The sequence below is a fragment of the Poromitra crassiceps genome (assembly GCF_964638095.1).
Source record: "Poromitra crassiceps genome assembly, chromosome: 2".
NCBI lineage: Eukaryota > Metazoa > Chordata > Actinopteri > Beryciformes > Melamphaidae > Poromitra > Poromitra crassiceps.
In genome coordinates this window covers 52,094,183-52,116,993 of record NC_139624.1, presented here as the reverse complement: position 1 = coordinate 52,116,993, position 22,811 = coordinate 52,094,183, and the positions used below count along the sequence as shown (strand labels likewise).

Here is a 22,811-nt window from a genome sequence, read left to right as displayed (position 1 = left end):
CTTCTGTCACTGAATTTACTTGGTTTTTTGCATTGTCTGTGGTTACTGGGATATTGCGATTTGGCCTCTCTAGCTTCCATTCTTCCACTGCTCCTGTCAGGACCTGCGACAGGTTTGTGCTTGTGTGACTCTCATACAGTGGGCGTGTCTGCAGCACTGGACTCATCATCTCCCACTCGGCTGTGATGTAGTGAGCCGTCACAGTAATATAGCTTTCTGTTGCCCGGGAGGTCCACCCGTCTGTCGTGATAGCAACAGAGGATGCCTTGGATAACTCCCCGACAATTTTCTTCCTTTCTTGTTGATAAAGATCTGGCACGACCTTGTCAGTGAAGTGGCGGCGCGAGGGGATTTCATAGCGTGGCTCAAGCACTTTCACCATGTTTTTAAACCCTTTGTTTTCTACAACTGAGTATGGCCTCATGTCTGCAGCGATAAACAATCCCACAGCCTTTGTGATAGTTTTAGCCCGGTCTGAGTCTGCAGCTAAGCGTTGCTTGAAATCGAGACGATGTTGTTCTTTCTTGGGCTGGGCTGCCGTCTGTATACCTGGGTGATGTCGCTTCACATGCGTGGCCATGCTGGATGTATTTCCGTGTTCATATGGCTTTCTCATGCCACAATGCCGACATACCGTAGCGGTTCTGTCCACCACTCGTCTCCCGTCATCATCATATTTGACAGGGAAGCCAAAATGCTCCCATACAGCCGATTTAAATGATGCGGGAGGCTTTTCCAATTCTTCTGCTTGTCGGCTCGTACTTGCGCTCGCCATGATGCTGCCTGTCTGTGTCTGGCTGCGCTGCAGGCGTTCTCATACACTAACGTTAAATGCAACGAAAAAGTTATACTGCACTAACGTGTTACATAATATAATAACCCACGTAATGTCAATCCGTCCTCAACATCTGAAATCGACGTTAAACGTTCAAACGCTCACTGCTGCTGTGTTTTTTCCTGCTGGCTTTTGCAATGCGGATTGATTTGTTAACGTAGCCTATAAGTGGGATCAAATTAACCATACACTGAACATGCGCTGTTCACGTGAACACACAATAATCCGATTGATTTGTTAATGTAGACTAGAGTAGCCTGCCTATAGTATAAATGGGATCAAATTAACCATATACTGAACATGCGCTGTTCACGTGAACACACAATAATGGGGGGGGGGGGGGTTCCGCGGACCACGACGTTCCGAACCGTGTGCCGAACCGTGGGGGCTGATCCGTACGGGTCACGGATTATCCGTGATCCGTCCCAGCCCTAGTTACTACAAACTCGATATGCATGTAAACTAATGTTACATTATTAGACCCATGTGTAGTTGTTTGAAGTGGAAATGTTTGTCTCACAGCAGATAGTTTGTTTTGTTTATCTAACGTTAACAGTCGATGCGCATTGCACCCGCATCCAGGTCAATGTTAACGTTAGCCGACCGGGTCGTTAACGTTAGCTTGCTAACGTTAGTGTTAGTCTGGTAGAGCAGACGTGGTATGTAAACTCAGATAGTTTGTTTCGTTTATCTAACGTTAACAGCTGATGCGCCCGCACTTAGGTCGACAAGCATGGTGTGTTAAGCCGACCGGCTAGTTAACGTTACGTTAGCTTGCTAACGTTAGTGGTAGAGCTGTTGTTGTTGTCGGGTTGTTGTCCCTTGTTCATTGGTGTGTGTGTGTGTGTGTGTGTGCGCGCATCTTAACACGTTGAGTGCCAAGGACGAGATATCTCGTCTTACATAATCCAACCGTTGAGTGCCAAAGACGAGATATCTCGTCTTACATAAACATTTTTTTTTTTGACGGTGGGACATCAATCAACCCCTTTTACGTCTTCTATACCACTATTGGAGGAAGAGAATGTGTATAATCTATTTTACCGACCACTAAGTGGCGACAGTTCTCTCCAGACAGAGACAAAGCCGAGCAAAAAACTGGAGAAAGCCATTCTAATTTTCAAGGAAATAGCTGGGCGAAAACTCTTTCGATTTCACACACACACACACACACACACACACACACACACACACACGCGCGCGCGCACACACACACACTCGAGTACCTTTGCGCATAAATAAGACCAGAATCGCAAAAGCTTCTTCAAAGCTCTCAGCCGACACCTCAAGAAACGAACGAGCCCGTTTTTACAGTAAGCCAGACTGCCCGAGAGCCGCCAGCAGCAGCAGCCCAGAGGAGCAGCAGAGCAACGTGAGGAATGAAGTCCTCGCATACTTTGCAGAGAAGAACATTGCCAAGGAAGAAAGTCCATTGCAGTGGTGGAAGGCCAACAAGGACAGATATCCCATCTTGGCCAGGCTGGCAAAGTCCTACTTATGCATCCCCAGCACCTCAACACCATCTGAGCGGCTGTTCTCTGCAGCAGGCAACATAGCTTCCAAGAAGAGAGCTAGCCTTAGCCCGGAGCATGTGGACATGCTAACATTTTTGCATTGCAATGCAAAGTTCCTGAAAGGAAAGGCTCAGGCTGTCACTGTGAGTGAGAGTGAGAGTGAGTGAGTGAGAGAGAGAGAGCGGGTGAAAGAGTGTAATGTGTATGATAAAGTGTAACTTACTGCAGAAACAATTTACCTTTATGGTTCATGGCCTGTTGTTAAAGCTGTTTGTAGCAAATCCTGCTGATTTATTATTGTTTAGAGAACTCAGGTCCGTTCAAGCAGCGTAAAAAAATACCTCTTTTTGTGCACTTTATGAAAAGAAAACAAGTTTACATCTTTTAATTTGCACATGTTGTATAGCATAAATTTGTTTTTTTGTGTTAGTCCATGGCCTGTTGTTAAAGCTAAAGCGAAGTGATTTTTATTTTATGTTTGTAATTTACAAGTTATTATTGTTAAGACAGCTCAGGTCCGTTAAAGCACTTTATTTATTTATATATGAAGATATCTGGAGGGAGGTGAAGTGGTGAAGGGCTAAAGGAAGTAGGCAGTGAAGGAGAGAGGAAGTGAAGTGGTGAAGGGCTAAAGGAAGTAGGCAGTGAAGGAGAGAGGAGGTGAAGTGGTGAAGGGCTAAAGGAATTAGGCAGTGAAGGAGAGAGGAAGTGAAGTGGTGAAGGGCTAAAGGAAGTAGGCAGTGAAGGAGAGAGGAAGTGAAGTGGTGAAGGGCTAAAGGAAGTAGGCAGTGAAGGAGAGAGGAAGTGAAGTGGTGAAGGGCTAAAGGAAGTAGGCAGTGAAGGAGAGAGGAAGTGAAGTGGTGAAGGGCTAAAGGAAGTAGGCAGTGAAGGAGAGAGGAAGTGAAGTGGTGAAGGGCTAAAGGAAGTAGGCAGTGAAGGAGAGAGGAAGTGAAGTGGTGAAGGGCTAAAGGAAGTAGGCAGTGAAGGAGAGAGGAAGTGAAGTGGTGAAGGGCTAAAGGAAGTAGGCAGTGAAGGAGAGAGGAAGTGAAGTGGTGTTGGTGAAGTGTTCATGTTCTTGAGTAAATAAAAACAGTTTTCTACAATTTAACTTGGTTGTGGTTTCCCCCTTTTTGTATGCAAGTTTGAAGTGTTCCAATATAAACCACTAATGAATACAGTATAAACAAGAATGTTTTGATGCAGACTTATGTTGCAGGGACTACTAGAATCATCGTAATGTTGGAATTGTATGCATCAAAGGGTTAAATCGAGCATTTCTGAGCGATTTCAATATATCCGATTAATCGATTAATCGAACAAATAATTCCCCGATTAATCGATTATCAAAATAATCGTTAGTTGCAGCCCTAGTTGCATGAATTGCATTCAAGGAAAGCCAACTTTATTTATACAACACATTTCATAGAAGTAAATTCACTGACTAAGCAGATTGATATGGTGTCACCTTGTGTAATTCATTCAACAACCAAACATCGCTGATGTATGCCAGCCAACAAGGTGCAGCTGTGCACAGGCGCTGTGACTACCTACCGTGGCGAGACAAAAGGCGTAAAACAATTATCCACCAACGCGCGTTCACGACTTTCACATCGGAGGCGCGAATCCTATTTTCCGTGCATTTTCCGGCTTTCAAGGCCGGTGTGAAAGAGCCTAGTATTTCATAGTGTTAATGTCTTTGCTATTACTCTAAAATGTGAAAAATAGTAAAAATAAAACAAAATGCCTTGTGTCCATTTGAATAATGTGGATTTTCATCGTTTTGCCACGCTCAGTGAATTTATTTCTCAGATTATTACATAAGAAAAAGCAGAAAGTCTTTTGCGTGGAGCAATTCAACAACCCACAGAGCAATAGACGGTGTGTAGGAGAGAGGTTCAGAATCTGCCTATGCTATGTGCAGGCAGGACGTTCATTGTTTGCGTGGAGCTCCAAGCTGCCGTGCACGTGCAGCTTAGTGGGAACACTGGTTTGCAGCCGAGGGGAAGAGTCATTAAATATTGATGAAATACAGGCTGTAAAAAGGTCAGTGTGATTCTGAGGTCTGTCGCTCTGTGACTGTTGCTCAGGTGTGTGTGTGTGTGTGTGTGTATGTGTGTGTGTGTGTGTGTGTTTGCATGCGTGCGTGCGTGTGTGTGTGTGTGTTACTGTGTGTGTGTGTGTGTGTGTGTTTGCGTGCGTGCGTGCGTGTGTGAGTGTGTGTGTGTGTGTGTGAGAGAGAGAGAGATCCTTCTCAGTCTTGTTTCTGTAGCATGAGCTGGCTATGACTCAAACAGCTGCTGATCAGTCACTATATGCTCCACACTGCTAGGGGAATGGGGAATCCAAGGTCCGCGTTGGTCCCGTCCCCCGTCCCCCCCCCCGTCAGAAACATAATAACCTCCTCTCTGTCCACCTTAGATATCGATCAATCAATCAACTTTTATTATCAGACACAAGGTCCATAGAAAAACACTTACATGAACAACACTTAAGAAAAATAAAACACACAAGAAAGAATTAAGATCTATAGACGAGTTTCCTCACCTTGCCCTAGGGCGGCGCCATACTTGCTATTGTTGCACTCGTCTTCCAGTTCAGGCAGCATCACATCAGGAAGCACAGAGGTAGAGCCGAAATCTTAGCCTAGCCTAGCGAGCATTTTATAAAGTCAACGTTAGTCACGCTAACATTAGTTAAAGTTATTATGGGTTCCGGAACACATTGTGCGGTGCGTGGCTGTCACAATACATGGAAACGCCTGAACGAGTGGTTGGATAGAGTGTTTTGTTCATTGGCCCGCCACAAAACGGCAATGTCCCTGCACTGCTCTGTTTTCCTTCTACCGAAAACCAACTGCAGATTTGGCTTCACGGATGTGGCTGAAGGCGTTGAATTTGAAGAAACCACCGAAAGCCGTATTTGTTTGTTCTCATCACTTCGTGGACAAAAAGCCTACCAAAGAGAATCCATACCCTGAACTGTGGCTGGGATACGAGCGCCCTCCCCCCCTGACAGTGGGGAGATGATGTTAGCTTTTAGGTTGATACTAAACCTTCACATCTTTACTACCTAACATCAGAAAAGCTAGTCACAATATGCAGGCTGCAAACTCACCTTTAGGTGACAGCTTAGGGTAAAGTGACAGCCAACTTTTCATCCCAAAATAGGATGATTTCTGAGTCGTTTGATTTCTGCCCTGGTATCTCACCTTTTTCACTCTCCATGACTTTGCATCCCTGAATATGAAGTCAGTTAGATTCATGGATCACTGCACCAAAACTTCTGATGACAAGAAATCATCAGAATTGTTGTCTAGAAGTTAGTATTAACAATAAAAAATTGTCTCGTAATTGAGTTTTTATCAGTCCAATGTGTTGCACTTCGCTTACTTATAGTCCTATATCAGACTGTCTGTCCCACGGGTGCGAACCGAACAAGGAAAGACCGCTTTTTCTTGGTTCGCCCCCAACAGATGGAATGTGCTCCAGGAAAACTTAAAAATAGATAATTTGATCCCGCTTGCTTCTTTTAAAGCACTTTTAGAAAGCATGCCTCGCAGGGTGTGTTCATGTTTTCTTTGAAATTATTTAATTATGCTCTTGATGCTTGTTATTGTCTGTTGTGTTAACCTGTAATTTTGTAACTGCTGTATATGTTCTTTGTACACCAGGGCTCCCTTGTAAATGAGAGCTTGCTCTCAAGGGACTCTCCCTGTATAAATAAAGGTAAAATAAAATAAAATAAAAATAAAATAAAATATGTAAGTTAGTATGGCCCTCTGGAAGAAGAAAAAATCCCACCCCTGATCTAGGTTGATAGACGTTCAGATATCAAGTATCTTGGTCCACAGGCTGGCATAAGTAATGTCTCTTATAATGATCATTAAACCTGATTTGGTGACACAAAGTATTTAACACCGTTTCATTATTTGCATCATCGAACATAGCTGCTATCAAGAGGTTTTGATGTGTCTTCAGTGACCAGCTTACTGTACCAGGTCACTCTTACCAGAAGTGACTATGCTGTTGTCTGTTATCTGCCAAATATATTTCCAGGCTGTTCGATTATAGATTGTCTGACATCAGCCATCTTGATAGATATTCCAATGTCTTTAAAGCTCTGTCATTGTTTTAATTTTGCAGAGTTGTTCTGAATCTTGGATTAAGCAAAAAGTGAACTCTACTGGCTGATGTGTTCTGTCTTTGGTTGAGATGTTTTGCATGAACTGTAATACCATCTGATATATTCAGTGTTCCTGCAAAAGAAATCATACACAATTCATTTAAAGAGATTGACATTTGCTGGTCTCAGTTCATTTATTTTCACGGCTCAAACCTTCAGATTTGTTGAAATACTGATCTATAGAAGTTAAAATAAAAAGATTGCATAGGAGTTATGAGTGTGCAGTCTGTGTTTATTTTGTTTACAACTTAGAACACACTACAAAACATGCAAAGCCACTTTTGCCTGCTCCTTGGTTGACCGTGCAGATGTATAAACTATGACAATTAAGCAAAGAAGTGATTTTATATTTAAACTGAGGTTCTAATTACATTTGAAGACCCAGACAGTAGGCTACATCATGATAGCAGAAACAAGGCGGCTACAGATGCATCAGGTCATCCTGTCATTGAAGGTATTCTTGGAGACAACAGTGAGCCATGTCAGCCTGGTTTTGCAGCATGTCAGATTTTCAAACCTGTCCAACAAATCAATATAAAATATCAACCAATGTTGCTGCCTGCCCAAAAATCTATAAGTAAGTCACATTGGTTAATTTTACATGTGTTATTAATACAAATGTAACGTTACTCTAGATTAGACTAGTGAGCAGACTACTAAAATATACTGTAGTGGAGGTAAGCCACATTTTTTAAATGAGGTTGATAGTTTACCCACCTCATTTACCAACCATTACACCCCTGACTGTAACGTTAGTTAAATATGCTGGCTGCTGTTTATTATGTTGGTATTTCTAATATAGTTAATCACTTAGCTAGCGTTTTAGTCCAAGTGACAGACCAAGGGAAGCATACAGACTGATCAGTGATATTACGTTAGTGTTGCTCATAAACTACTAGCGTAGTACTGCATTGACTAGCTCACAAAAGTTGCTAATAAAATAAACAGACTTTGAAAGGGGTAACGTTAGTGGTAAGAGCAAATTTACCAAAGAACTTACCATAAATTAGTATTTTATTTGGACTCAGATTATGTTGAAAAGACATCTTAGTGAACGCTGGCTGGCGTGCCCCACTTGCCACCAGAAGCTGCCGAACTTTCACGACTGACGTCACGTCTTAACACCGAATTGCTGGCTAAGATAATATTATATAAATGAATGCAAATCATAGTAAAGTGCCACTGAAAATCATTCCAAAAAGTTAACAGCTAGTGATGTTGTGGTGGTATTTGGATTTGACAGTAAGCAGGAACTACTAGAGCAACATGAACCACGTGATACTTTTCCAAGCCCGCTATTGGATAACTACAAATACGTCATGCATGGCGGACCCTAAACATAGCTGTCCGCTCTCTTTGCCGCCGGAAGAACAAAGCACACTAAGCCTGAATGCGGAAATGAACTGGAACGGCCCAGGAAACTCGTCTATAGAATGCACCTATACCAATAGGACCCCATTTGTGAGTTGTATCTCACAGCACTAAAAACAGGGTTGGTTGGTTAGCAGTACTATGATGGCATTCTGGGACACATTTAGTCTGCCGATAAATTTGTACATTAGGTTTCTAAGGAGGGCCTGAAAAGTGTAGACTCCTGCCTTACAAAACAGGTCACTTGCACTACTCCACCTAGGTTTTTTCATCAAAATCCGCATACAATCGTTATATGCAACCTGAAGCTTATGTAGGCTCGCTTTTTTGAAGTTCACCCACAGGGGGGCAGTATAAATGGGGGTACAGTAGGCTCTGAAAAGGTTCATCTTTACATCATCAGAACATGAATGAAATTTCCTGACCAGCATGTTAGCCTGCCCATATAGCACACGCCGCTGTCTATACATGTCCTCATCATCAGACATTTGGTCAGTGATGAAGTGACCCAGATATTTTGTTTTATCACAAACAGACAGAACATTCTCTGACAAATAAAAAGCAGGAAAAGTGAGATCCCTGTCTCCCTTTGTTGTACAGATCATGACAACACTCTTTTTAGCATTGTATTTAACGTCAAATTCGACACCATAAGCAGAACATATATTTAATAACTGTTGGAACCCAGCACTGCTGGGGGAAAAGATTGCCAGATCATCCGCATACATAAGATGGTTTACCAGGGTGTCACCAATCATACACCCAGTCCTACACAGATAAAGCATGGAAACACAAGTTCCAGAGATATCTGCACACACGCACGCACGCACACACACACACACACACCCACACACACACACACACACACACACACACACACACACACACAGTATGACCGGGGGGGGGCAGGACAGGCCTCCAGCTCACGGCTGCACCCTCCTCCAGGCCCCTAATATTACAGTGACCTCTTTCTGTCCTTCAGGCACTGAAACTGTGCTGTGTGGTCTCTTCCTCTCGATCATGTTCTCTCTCTGTCTGTATGGTCTCTTCCTCTCGATCATGTTCTCTCTCTGTCTGTGTGGTCTCTTCCTCTCGATCATGTTCTCTCTCTGTCTGTGTGGTCTCTTCCTCTCGATCATGTTCTCTCTCTGTCTATGTGGTCTCTTCCTCTCGATCATGTTCTCTCTCTGTCTGTGTGGTCTCTTCCTCTCGATCATGTTCTCTCTCTGTCTGTGTGGTCTCTTCCTCTCGATCATGTTCTCTCTCTGTCTGTATGGTCTCTTCCTCTCGATCATGTTCTCTCTCTGTCTGTGTGGTCTCTTCCTCTCGATCATGTTCTCTCTCTGTCTATGTGGTCTCTTCCTCTTGATCATGTTCTCTCTCTGTCTGTGTGGTCTCTTCCTCTCGATCATGTTCTCTCTCTGTCTGTATGGTCTCTTCCTCTCGATCATGTTCTCTCTCTGTCTGTGTGGTCTCTTCCTCTCGATCATGTTCTCTCTCTGTCTATGTGGTCTCTTCCTCTTGATCATGTTCTCTCTCTGTCTGTGTGGTCTCTTCCTCTCGATCATGTTCTCTCTCTGTCTGTGTGGTCTCTTCCTCTCGATCATGTTCTCTCTCTGTCTGTCTGTGTGGTCTCTTCCTCTCGATCATGTTCTCTCTCTCTCTGTGTGGTCTCTTCCTCTTGATCATGTTCTCTGTCTGTGTGGTCTCTTCCTCTCGATCATGTTCTCTCTCTGTCTGTCTGTGTGGTCTCTTCCTCTCGATCATGTTCTCTCTCTCTCTGTGTGGTCTCTTCCTCTCGATCATGTTCTCTCTCTGTCTGTGTGGTCTCTTCCTCTCGATCATGTTCTCTGTCTGTGTGGTCTCTTCCTCTTGATCATGTTCTCTCTCTGTCTGTGTGGTCTCTTCCTCTCGATCATGTTCTCTCTCTGTCTGTGTGGTCTCTTCCTCTCGATCATGTTCTCTGTCTGTGTGGTCTCTTCCTCTCGATCATGTTCTCTCTCTGTCTGTGTGGTCTCTTCCTCTCGATCATGTTCTCTCTCTGTCTGTGTGGTCTCTTCCTCTCGATCATGTTCCCTCTCTGTCTGTGTGGTCTCTTCCTCTCGATCATGTTCTCTCTCTGTCTGTGTGGTCTCTTCCTCTCGATCATGTTCTCTGTCTGTGTGGTCTCTTCCTCTCGATCATGTTCTCTGTCTGTGTGGTCTCTTCCTCTCGATCATGTTCTCTCTCTGTCTGTGTGGTCTCTTCCTCTCGATCATGTTCTCTGTCTGTGTGGTCTCTTCCTCTCGATCATGTTCTCTGTCTGTGTGGTCTCTTCCTCTCGATCATGTTCTCTCTCTGTCTGTGTGGTCTCTTCCTCTCGATCATGTTCTCTCTCTGTCTGTGTGGTCTCTTCCTCTCGATCATGTTCCCTCTCTGTCTGTGTGGTCTCTTCCTCTCGATCATGTTCCCTCTCTGTCTGTGTGGTCTCTTCCTCTCGATCATGTTCTCTGTCTGTCTGTATGGTCTCTTCCTCTCGATCATGTTCTCTGTCTGTGTGGTCTCTTCCTCTCGATCATGTTCTCTCTCTGTCTGTGTGGTCTCTTCCTCTCGATCATGTTCTCTCTCTGTCTGTGTGGTCTCTTCCTCTCGATCATGTTCTCTCTCTCTGTGTGGTCTCTTCCTCTCGATCATGTTCTCTCTCTGTCTGTGTGGTCTCTTCCTCTCGATCATGTTCTCTCTCTGTGTGGTCTCTTCCTCTCGATCATGTTCTCTCTCTGTCTGTGTGGTCTCTTCCTCTCGATCATGTTCTCTCTCTGTCTGTGTGGTCTCTTCCTCTCGATCATGTTCTCTCTCTGTCTGTGTGGTCTCTTCCTCTCGATCATGTTCTCTCTCTGTCTGTCTGTGTGGTCTCTTCCTCTCGATCATGTTCTCTCTCTGTCTGTCTGTGTGGTCTCTTCCTCTCGATCATGTTCTCTCTCTGTCTGTGTGGTCTCTTCCTCTCGATCATGTTCTCTCTCTGTCTGTCTGTATGGTCTCTTCCTCTCGATCATGTTCTCTCTCTGTCTGTCTGTGTGGTCTCTTCCTCTCGATCATGTTCCCTCTCTGTCTGTGTGGTCTCTTCCTCTCGATCATGTTCTCTCTCTGTCTGTGTGGTCTCTTCCTCTCGATCATGTTCCCTCTCTGTCTGTGTGGTCTCTTCCTCTCGATCATGTTCTCTGTCTGTGTGGTCTCTTCCTCTCGATCATGTTCTCTCTCTGTCTGTGTGGTCTCTTCCTCTCGATCATGTTCTCTCTCTGTCTGTGTGGTCTCTTCCTCTCGATCATGTTCCCTCTCTGTCTGTATGGTCTCTTCCTCTCGATCATGTTCTCTCTCTGTCTGTATGGTCTCTTCCTCTTGATCATGTTCCCTCTCTGTCTGTATGGTCTCTTCCTCTCGATCATGTTCTCTCTCTGTCTGTGTGGTCTCTTCCTCTCGATCATGTTCTCTCTCTGTCTGTCTGTGTGGTCTCTTCCTCTCGATCATGTTCTCTCTCTGTCTGTGTGGTCTCTTCCTCTCGATCATGTTCTCTCTCTGTCTGTCTGTGTGGTCTCTTCCTCTCGATCATGTTCTCTCTCTGTCTGTGTGGTCTCTTCCTCTCGATCATGTTCTCTCTCTGTCTGTATGGTCTCTTCCTCTCGATCATGTTCCCTCTCTGTCTGTATGGTCTCTTCCTCTCGATCATGTTCTCTCTCTGTCTGTATGGTCTCTTCCTCTCGATCATGTTCTCTCTCTGTCTGTGTGGTCTCTTCCTCTCGATCATGTTCTCTCTCTGTCTGTCTGTGTGGTCTCTTCCTCTCGATCATGTTCTCTCTCTGTCTGTCTGTATGGTCTCTTCCTCTCGATCATGTTCTCTCTCTGTCTGTGTGGTCTCTTCCTCTCGATCATGTTCTCTCTCTGTCTGTCTGTGTGGTCTCTTCCTCTCGATCATGTTCTCTCTCTGTCTGTGTGGTCTCTTCCTCTCGATCATGTTCTCTCTCTGTCTGTCTGTGTGGTCTCTTCCTCTCGATCATGTTCTCTCTCTGTCTGTGTGGTCTCTTCCTCTCGATCATGTTCTCTCTCTGTCTGTATGGTCTCTTCCTCTTGATCATGTTCTCTCTCTGTCTGTGTGGTCTCTTCCTCTCGATCATGTTCTCTCTCTGTCTGTCTGTATGGTCTCTTCCTCTCGATCATGTTCTCTCTCTGTCTGTGTGGTCTCTTCCTCTCGATCATGTTCTCTCTCTGTCTGTCTGTATGGTCTCTTCCTCTCGATCATGTTCTCTCTCTGTCTGTGTGGTCTCTTCCTCTCGATCATGTTCTCTCTCTGTCTGTATGGTCTCTTCCTCTTGATCATGTTCCCTCTCTGTCTGTGTGGTCTCTTCCTCTTGATCATGTTCCCTCTCTGTCTGTGTGGTCTCTTCCTCTCGATCATGTTCTCTCTCTCTCTGTCTGTATGGTCTCTTCCTCTCGATCATGTTCCCTCTCTGTCTGTGTGGTCTCTTCCTCTCGATCATGTTCTCTCTCTCTGTGTGGTCTCTTCCTCTCGATCATGTTCTCTCTCTGTCTGTGTGGTCTCTTCCTCTCGATCATGTTCCCTCTCTGTCTGTGTGGTCTCTTCCTCTCGATCATGTTCTCTCTCTGTCTATGTGGTCTCTTCCTCTTGATCATGTTCTCTGTCTGTGTGGTCTCTTCCTCTCGATCATGTTCCCTCTCTGTCTCCATCAAATTTTATAAGAGGCCCGCTTTTAATTTCACCCCAACCTTCTCTCTCTGTCTTTTGCTTCTTGGTTTCATTTGTAGTCGGTTGGCTGTGTGTTGTTTTCTATCTCTGTTAACTCTGAAGCTAATCACATTGGGGTTTCACCACCAATGGTCAATCTTATCAATCATAAGCTACAGTACCTTATTGCAGCAATAATACCCGAGTTCGTGTTCTTTATTGTGATTAATATGGGTACAACAGTAATGCACTTAAGTTCCCATGACCACAGTCTGCTTTGTCTGAATATTATTCCTTAGAGTACACACATCATGTAAAACATAAAAAAACACTAGTAGCTCCAGGGTTGCCATATAAGTTGACATGGCAACCATAAAACACTATAATCCTGTTGCCAAGCTTGCAAACAAAGGCTGGAAGCATTGGCAAGCAAGCATTATTGACCAGTCAGATCGCCTGGCTAGAACTTGCCGTATAATAATAATAATTTGAGTACATCCTGTGGCCATTCATTTGGTATCTCTGAAACTTCATTTCAACTCAGGCTTTCTGTCATGTCTGGGTTTGAAAGGAAATCAGTTGTCCGTTATGAACTAACCTTCTTAACTGCTGCTCTCTGATCAGCCTTGTTGCCTCATTCAAGTTCATTTAAAGGGCCCATATTTTGCTAATGTAATGTATTATTATTTTATTGTTGGCCTCCACTAGAGTAACTTATTGCATCAGTCATAGTTGAAAAAACTCATTGTTTATGTTGTACTGGCTCTCACTGCCCCCTTCAGTTCATCCTCTGTCTGAAACGCTCTGTTTTAGGTCCTGTCCCTAACCCCCACCCTCCGGGAAATACTCCAGGAGGGTAGCGTGAGGAGCTTTTGTGTTTGCAAACTTCTGCCCAGAGAGCTAGTGCTGTAGAAGCGAGACTGTCTGTCTGTCTGTCTGTCTGTCTGTCTGACTATCTATCTATCTATCTATCTATCTATCTATCTATCTATCTATCTATCTATCTATCTAGATTCTAGATAGATAGATAGATAGTCATGCATAACAGAAACAGACAGGCAATCTCTGCTTTGGCTACTAAATTTGGTAGTTGTAAAACAATTATATCAACGAGCAACGGATTGTCAAAACGAATTTGACCATCGATGAAAAACGTGACTTGGACGTAAAGCAAGCTATCAATTGATATATCAACATCCCCCTAGCAAGCTATCTACAGCTCCAGTAGGCCCGGGCTGCACCCGGACATTTCCTTCGGTGGCTGGCCGAGCAGGGATTCTATTACCGCGGCCGCCATAATGTTACACCCTGCCCGGGGAGCTTCACACTAGCTAATGTAGGTAGTTAGCTAACTTCCCAAATGCTTGTGACTATAAGTGTGCCTCTCCTAGCAAAGGCTACACGGACCAAACCAAAATGAGGACTTGGAGAAGTCAGCAAGTTGGACTAACGTTACAAGTTCTGAAAATGTGTGCCTTTCGTCATTCATCGGTATATGTCTATAAGGCAGCTGTGCTGCTAGGCTAACATAATAGCAAGTGCTAACGTTACCCAGCCGGTAAGTAACGTTAGCGCTTCCTAGCAGCACATTGGACCGATGCTGGAATGAGACACATATTTTCAGAACTTACCACTTCAGTCCTACATCCTGGCTCACTTCCATGTCGTCTCCTTGTTTTTGCGGTCTGGAATCCGTTATTCCATGAGACTACTGTTGTGTTAGTCCCAGACAGCCAGGCTGGAGAGAGCCTGGTGAGTGGTGACGCAGGGTTAGGTTACTGAAACACAGAACAGGGAAGAGAGGGGGGCAGGGTGAAGGCTCTATGGACTGGCCAATACCGCTACAACTTTTAACCAGGACTTCTATCAAGAACTACTAGATACTCAGATAAACACAAATAAAGTGAAAGGCAGATACGGCCGAGACGAGTGGAAATTAGCAGCGCTACTGTCGGTTGGTAGTGTACATGTCCTCGGCAGTGTACTGGAGCAATGTCAACACAGGGGAGGGTGGGGGCTAGGGCGTGCGCGCGTTGCGCGCCGGCCGGCCGGCGGCAACGCTTTGCTGCCAGGGTAACAAGTCCTGCCTGACGTCACCAGAACTATGGTTCTCGCACAAAATCGGCATAAATCAATGTCATCTCGTCTACGAGAGTTCATGGGCGGGAGGGGGGGTTCATGGGGGTAACATTAAAACACTTTCACATATTTATTTGAAGCTTAGCCCATGTTTAATATGACCATCCAAGATTGTAACAACATATATATGATACAAAATTAAGAAATGCATAATAGGGCCCCTTTAATAATGTGTCTGTCTTGCTCAAGGACACTTCAGCAGGGTGTCCTGTTCCTTCGAATGGTGGCATGAACCTGGGCACTTTAACATGTCCATGTTAAATGAACCTGGGCACTTTAACATGTCCATGTTAAATGAACCTGGGCACTTTAACATGTCCATGTTAAATGAACCTGGGCACTTTAACATGTCCATGTTAAATGAACCTGGGCACTTTAACATGTCCATGTTAAATGGGACCGTGGGATTTTATGTGGTACTTCAACGGTGGTCAGCTGAGAGTTCACTGAGTGGTCAAGCGTGTAAAAATAGATATATTATGAATGTCTGGGACCAATCGGATTATCCAAGGTGACAACGGTTCAGTTGACCTATGCCTCAGGATGCCTGATGCTCCTGCTACAAGGCCATTTGTCTTGGAGCATCAGTGGCTAGGTCAGCTATCATGCATGTGGACATGTGGATGTGTTGTCTGTCATTTACGCAACTGACCACTATGGATCACAGGACTCTCTCAGTGCAAGGAGAGATTAAAGGCACTATGTGTGGTTTTTTTGTCCACTAGATGTCGCCATTTCAAACCAAAACAAAGGGGTGTTACCCAAACAATCTCGATCCCACCCACCAGCGCAGAGCACTTCCTGGTTCCCCCGCCTCCCTCCCTCCCAAGCAACGGAGAAAAAAAAAAAAGAATTGTGCATAGCCTACCTACTGCAGACGTAAGTACATAAAACAAGCACGAATGCATCTCGGCTATGTATTTGGCTTGAGTAATGACAAATTTCACATGATAGTCATAAAACTTTAGGATATTGACAATAGTCCACTTGGTAAGACTGTTATTTGTATCATCTGCTAACCGATCAAAATCCATGTAACGGTTACATGGATTTTGAAAAGGTTACATTGTAACCTAACCTTTTGCATAGCCTGCCCTATTGCTAAGTACGGTTAGGCAAAACGTTGTCTAAAACTTGTTTGACATAGCTAAATTAGGATGATTTCAATTCAATGTTGGGGACATCGCTAGCTAACCACAGCTGTCTGTCAACAGTGAGTAGCTTAGCCTGTGTTTTTGTTCGTCTGCTAATACCAAGACATGGCCAAAATGTATTCATAGTGCAACGCTAGTATTTTCTCATTGTTAGAGTTGTAATTCCAAACGCTTGAATCACTGCTGTTTTTTATAGGCAGGCAAACCAAGGTGTATGCCTGAAGCCCAGGCTAGCACCAGTGGGACAAAGAGGAGGCAGGGTCACAGAGAGGAAGGTCAGCTGTAGGACGATAGCAGATCTTGTCGACATCCTGAAGAACCCCATAGCTGATGGAACTGGTCACGTCATTCTGGTGTAGCCCATATTTTAGTTTTGCAAATAAAGTATTTTTTCTGATAAATTAAGTTGTGAAATCAATGTACTGAGAAACATCACATACACTGTCTATTATATAAAGTAGGCTATATATACACAGAAACACAAAAACTGGTAGGCTACTGTAGCTAGACACACTCAGCTTTAGGCAAATCTAATGTTACAATGGAGAATAGTGGCCAAGAGACATGGATTAAGTCATATCAACTTTATTGGTGTACAGAAGATTGCAGACAGCAAACATCAAAACATCAAAGATGATGGAACATGTATTATACAGGTTTGCTATAAAAGCACCATTTCTCCATCTCAAATATCATAATCGTGGGTCCACGTGTTTTCTATCTTGACTATCGTCAGCTCTTCTGGATGACTGGAAATCAGACAAATGGAAATGTGTTTAGTATTCATTTGAATCATCTATTTTGTAGCTGCTAGATATCAAGGCAGGGTTCCTCCACATTGTCATGAATTAGATACTTTTACCAAGCCTTGATTTGTTTGGACGGTATTACAGCTATTTTCTAATGTAACGTTGTTAGTGAGACAGAATAGAAAAACAAACTGCTAACATTAGCGAAGCTAGCTTTTCTCCATGGCGTTTCTAAGTGTTTACACATTACTATACCGTTCTGCGTCATAGTGACAGAAACTGGACGTAATTATAACAGAAAATACATGCGAAATTTGTAATGGGAAGTAACGTTATGTCATGCATGTCAACTTGTCACCAGAATGTCTGTGTATAAATTATACACGAACGACAAGCTAATCTAATCCAGCAACAGGCCACACTAGCAGTGTAAAGTCATTTGAATAGCCGTGAAAAGCAACAGTTAGCCAAGTGATTACAACATTCCCAGAACAAATTCACAATATCGATAACAACTTGTACATTTCGCTATCATGCGTAACGTTACTGAAATGGGACATGCAAAAGCTATAACGTTACTTACCATGTGTAAGTACAGGAGAACACGCCAGCTCCGAGTCACTTTGCAGGCCAGATATAGCTGCTCGTAGGGCTCTCCATCTAGTGAAAGCCAGACCGGCAAGGTTGACTCTGGTCTGATATCTTTCTTTACGGCGGCGATTTGGCTAAAAGTATGCGGTTTCTAGGTGGATCAGAGAATGGAATGCCTGGAATGCCCGCATCAGGGGTCCGCCATCTTTGTCTGCAAAATTCTGTTTTGGGCTGTGGGATGGGAGGGGCTCACTAGGTCGGCCTCTCCAGGGAGGGATTTCTATGTAAACAGATCACGCCCTTTCGGGATGTTGGGAGGAAGGTTTGGTGGCCCATCACAACACAGGGAGGGGGCGTGGCTTAGTTGTAAACACAGAAATGAATCACTGTAAGTCCTCAACATATACAAGGTAATGGTTTGGTGATATTTAATAGTGCAGAATCCTACACATAGTGCCTTTAACATCACTGACTCTATTCATATATATCTCATTGATGCTAGCATCATTAAACATCTTTCAATCATGAGATCAACTCCTGTGTGTTCCTCTGCCCCGGTGTCAGTATCACCATCCCAACAGGTTGAAGGACAGTCTCCCTATTGACCACACCACCCTTGCTTCCTACTTCCCCTCCCAGGTGGCCTGTGACCTGCTGCGGAGGATCATTCGTATCTTGTACCTGAGCAAGAGGCTGCAGGGTCAGCTCCAGGGGGGCATCAGGGAGATCACTAAGGCCGCTCAGAGTCTCAACGAACTAGGTAAGGAATTGACGGTTTATTGGTGTCTTTCTCTGGGGGTTTGTAGACTCAGGGTAAGCGGTTTGGCACGTTATCTTGCATGGCTGCAGAACACATAGCTGGAGCCGCGGCAGGCTAACGCTGGAGTCTGTAGCCTCTTATAAACAAATTAAAGATCAGACAGCAGCTTCTATGACGACAAGACTGTTGACCTTTTAAACCAGCAGATGTGTCAGCTTTAGGCTACATCCAGGTTGCTGCTAGGGCGCGGCAATGAACACTATCCAGAGCTTCAAGAAGCCTTGGAGGATTATGAATCCAGTATGCTCATGTTTAGCATCATAAAATGGTTTGTTTTTGCACCGTTGCACACTAAATGTTGTTTGTTTTTGCACCATTGCACACTAAATGTAGTTTGTTTTGGCACCATTGCACACTAAATGTAGTTTGTTTTGGCACCATTGCACACTAAATGTTGGGGGGAAAAGTGGAGAACCACTGGAGCATGATCTGTGCCCACATAGTGTGCAGACCCGCATGTTAACATTTTACTGCAAGGTCATCGCACTACAGCACAGAAAGTACACATTTAATTTCCTAATGAAAGGGAGGAGTGATAGAAGAAGTAATTTTAAATTTAGTATTTGTCTCAATTACTCACCTAAAACAATTAGCATAACATTCAATCAGAATGAACCCCAATGTCATAATTCAGTCATAATCTACTCAATGGAGTTTTTTTCAGTCAGAACTCCATTCATGTCCATAGATCTCACCTCAGCATTCTAACAAACTATGTATTTTTGTGTGTGCATAATTAAAGTATTTGGAGCCATATGATTGCACTGTGGTTCTAGAAGTCCAGTCCAATATATCCCCTATATTTTCTAGGGATGCTCCGATCCGCATTTTTCGCCTCCGATATCGATTCCGATATGTGAGGCTCCAGTATCGGCCGATACCGAGTACCGATCCGATACCAGTGCTTGACATTAACGGCTGTCCAGTTGCCCTTGGCAACCATTTAAAAAATATTGCCCTGTGGTTGCCTCAGTGGCAACCACATTTTAGCATATAAAAAATAGGGACAGCAAAGAGCAAAATGTGCACCCCAAAATAAACATGTTTCTAATATTCCTAAAACCCTAAATCGATCTTAATAAGATGACATCACATACAGACTCTCTCTCTCTCATCTCCCCGATGCAGCCCTGCGACTCCGCAGTCGCTAGGCATCAGCTTTTGGTTGCCGAAACTGTAATATGGTTGCCATTAGGGGTGTCAAAAATAATCGATTATAAGATGCATCGCGATGCGGACCTGCACGATTCTGCATCGATTCACAAATGTCAAAAATCGATTATTAAAAATAATAATAATAATAATTATATAATCAAATCAAATATAATGGAAGTACATGCAGTTGTTTATTTTAATTATGGATCATAATACAATGCAATTCTAAATGCACTTTTATTTTAAAAGTAGCCACACAGTGAGAAAAAGAAAGTGAGAAAAAAAATCATGTATTCGGGAAAAAAAGTGATGCATCGATTTAAGATGCATCGAGATGCATCGAGATGCATCGATAATCGTTATCGAATCGAATCGTAGCCCTCTGAATCGTAATCAAATCAAATCGTGAGGCCAGTGAAGATTCACAGCCCTAGTTGCCATTCTTCTTAGTCACCTTATATTTTGAGTTATTAAGATACTATGCACTTAGTCAACTGGCATGGGTTGGTGGTACAATATGGAAATGATTCCTGTCAGAGAATCCTTTGTTTTTTTTTAGCTTTGATTCATTATTTCCATGAACTGAGTTGAACATACAGATATTACAGGGTTTGAAATAAACATAAGCAAATAAATGGTCTTGGGTTTAATGTAATCCAAACAAATAAACAAATCATAACAAATATGTAGTAACTAACGTTACCTCTCTTATTTAGCACATATTAACAGATTGTCTTAATAAGGGAGAGTAATAAACATTTCAACTGTGTCCACTGTCCATACACCAATAAAGCGATACAGAATTAGTCCTACATAATCCTAGATTAGCCTGAACAGCACTGATAATAAGGTAAGGTAACTTAATCTGAAAAGTAGGGTACTTAACACGTTCACTGCCAATGACGAGTTGACTCGTCGAAAAAAATCCAACGGTTGACTGCCAATGACGGTGGGACGTGGATCAACGCCCCCCACGTCTCCTATAAAAATATTGGAGCCACCGAACGTGTACAACCCATTCCACCGACCCACTAAGTGGCGACAGTGCTCTCCAGACTAGAAAAAGCCGAGCCAAAACTGCAGGGGAACGCGCGAGGAAACCATTCTCATACTGTAAAATGGATTGGCGAAAACGCTTTCGCTTTCGCGCATTATCGCGCTGGGAGCTGGCGGTGGGGGATTGCAAATTTGCATAATAGATTATGCGTGCAACACACTTTGAAACACCGGCAAAAAGCCCACAATCGCACGCAGCTTCATTGCAGCTGAGCTCACAACCGAAACGACTCATGCAGACTCGCCCAAAGAGCAGCCGCCAGCAGCCAGGCAGCACAGACAGGCAGAGCCTCGCTTGTGACAAACGCTGCAAAGCCACCAGAGACACACCCATGGAGGGAGGAGTTTGAAGGAGAGGGGGGTTTCCTGCTGCTATGGAGGAAATTACTGTTCAAAACTATTGTTTAGATGTCTGACGTCTTACGCCAAAAATAAATGGTTAAAGTGACTGTTCTATCGAATTTCACAAAAAGCCATTTATCTCAGAATAAATTTTCAGACGCTGAAACCATGCTGATTCTACTGCTAATGCCTACATAACTACTAACTCTACAAACTAACTCTTTTAGACAGAGAAAGCACACATTCTATTAGTTCTTTTGAGATCATTTGTGTTCACAAAATCTTAGCAGAAAACAATCCTCGGCTCTTGAAAGATGAGCCAGAATCCTCAAAAAAAACCTTGGCAGAACCTACCTACAGTATTGAAAAAACGGCTGGCAGTGAATGTGTTAAAAACCGTCAGTCAATTGAGCAAGACCGTCGGCAAGTAGGCTTAGGATATGCTAAACAAACAAACAAACAGAATGAGTTAGAATTATTCACAACATAAGTATCACAGCTTACATGTAGGCTATGTGCTCACGCAAACTTCAGGGTTATAGACAGTCCATATTATTGTCTCTGGACAGCGTTTCACCGACATTATTGTCTCTGGACAGCATGCAACATGTGCTCGTTAACGATCGTTAACTAGCTGCGGAGTCGGAGTTGCTCTTATGAGAGAGGGAGAGAGAGGGTCCGTGTGTGTGATGTCACCTTATCAACTGGGCAGCTGTCAATGTCGAGCCCTGTGTCAAACTGGTTGGCGTAGCTAGAGTGAAATACCTCCAAATAGGTGATCCTTTGGCTTGCTCCATGCTGTTAGCTGCTCCTGCCTAGCCTACATCAGCTTGTTTGGAAACAACCAAACCAGGCGTGCACGTTGCTAGCGTATGACGTCACACGCTGCACACACATAGAATTAGAGTGAATATAATGGCCCCTATGTATCAGTCTATGGATCGGACCATTTACCACCGATACCCGATCTAGAATTTTGTGCTATATCGGGGCTGATACCCGATACCAGTATCGGATCGGCGCATCCCTAATATTTTCCCTACTGACGATGCTATGTTCAAGAAAGTGCCAACCGTAGCCACCAGAGCGCTTTATGCTAGGGGTGCATGTGTGCGACTAGAATATTGTCATTGGGGAAAATAGAACGAGGTAAGTAGGACTTTTGGACCCACATTAATGTCTATTCTACAAAATACTTGCTGAGCTTTTGGGAGGAATTTGAGCTGTAAAAATATGACCTGCTACCTTCTAGTTTGGAAAAAGGCTGAGATGGGCCTATGGGGGCTAACACTTTGAGGTGATCTGTTCCTTTAATGAAACACTAAATGCCTGAAAACACTATGACAGTGGACTCTTATAGTGATCCCTTTGGGACGGGTGAAATTGATCACTATGAGCAGATGATCTTTATAATCAATTTTGTTTTATTTTTTCTTTATTTCTCATGCGCATTGCCATCTAATTGACATTTGTATATTTATTACATGAATACAGTACATACTGTATAAAGTAATGAAACAGACAGCTTAGCTATTTACTGAATGTTATTGACTTTAAAAATCCATACAGTAAGTTAGCCTAGGCTTCCAGCTGTTTCAAACATAGCGGTCTCGCATAGACCGGCAGAGATGCCCCGATCTCTCCAAATATAGACAGACTGCTGTATCTCGTTGGCTCATTTTTGGCAGTTTGTAAGTAAATAAATACAAATAATAAATAAATTAGTGTAGTGTAAACATTTTTTCCATTGTTCTCAGGTGTGACAAGGCCCAAAATGATCACTGTAAGCGGAGTATTGATAACCAGTGTTTCCTCTAGAAAATGTTTCAGGCCTGGAGGGATTTCGAAACGTACTGTACCCCGACCGCAACAGTGTGGGCCCTCGCTGGCGACGCTAAACTTTTAGTTAACCTGTTCGCATCTATGTTGGCAATGGCATCCCAAGTATCATCATACTATTATTATATGGGATGCGATGCGATCAGTTGTAGTATGGGATGTGCGTTTCGCAGGCAACGACACACGTTGACACGTTTTGGAAGAGCGCTGCACGCTGGCACAATGCTCTTAAAAGCATGCTTATTGTTTTGAATGATTTGGCATCTTCTATTACTGTCCACTGTCAACACCAGTATTGTTGTATTGTAATAATATGCCATAAAGGTTTATTGAAATTTTGATGAGAG

At 43.6% G+C, this 22,811-nt stretch overlaps 1 protein-coding gene across 1 annotated transcript in view; it reads left to right on the top strand.

The window, feature by feature from the left end:
* Positions 1-22,811, top strand: part of cog5 (component of oligomeric golgi complex 5) — a 130,441-nt gene that overhangs the window by 8,094 nt on the left and 99,536 nt on the right. Inside the window, exon 6 of the mRNA XM_083658754.1 lies at positions 17,892-18,012. Coding sequence (XP_083514880.1) covers positions 17,892-18,012 — 121 coding nt within the window. The remainder of the gene's footprint in view (positions 1-17,891; positions 18,013-22,811) is intronic.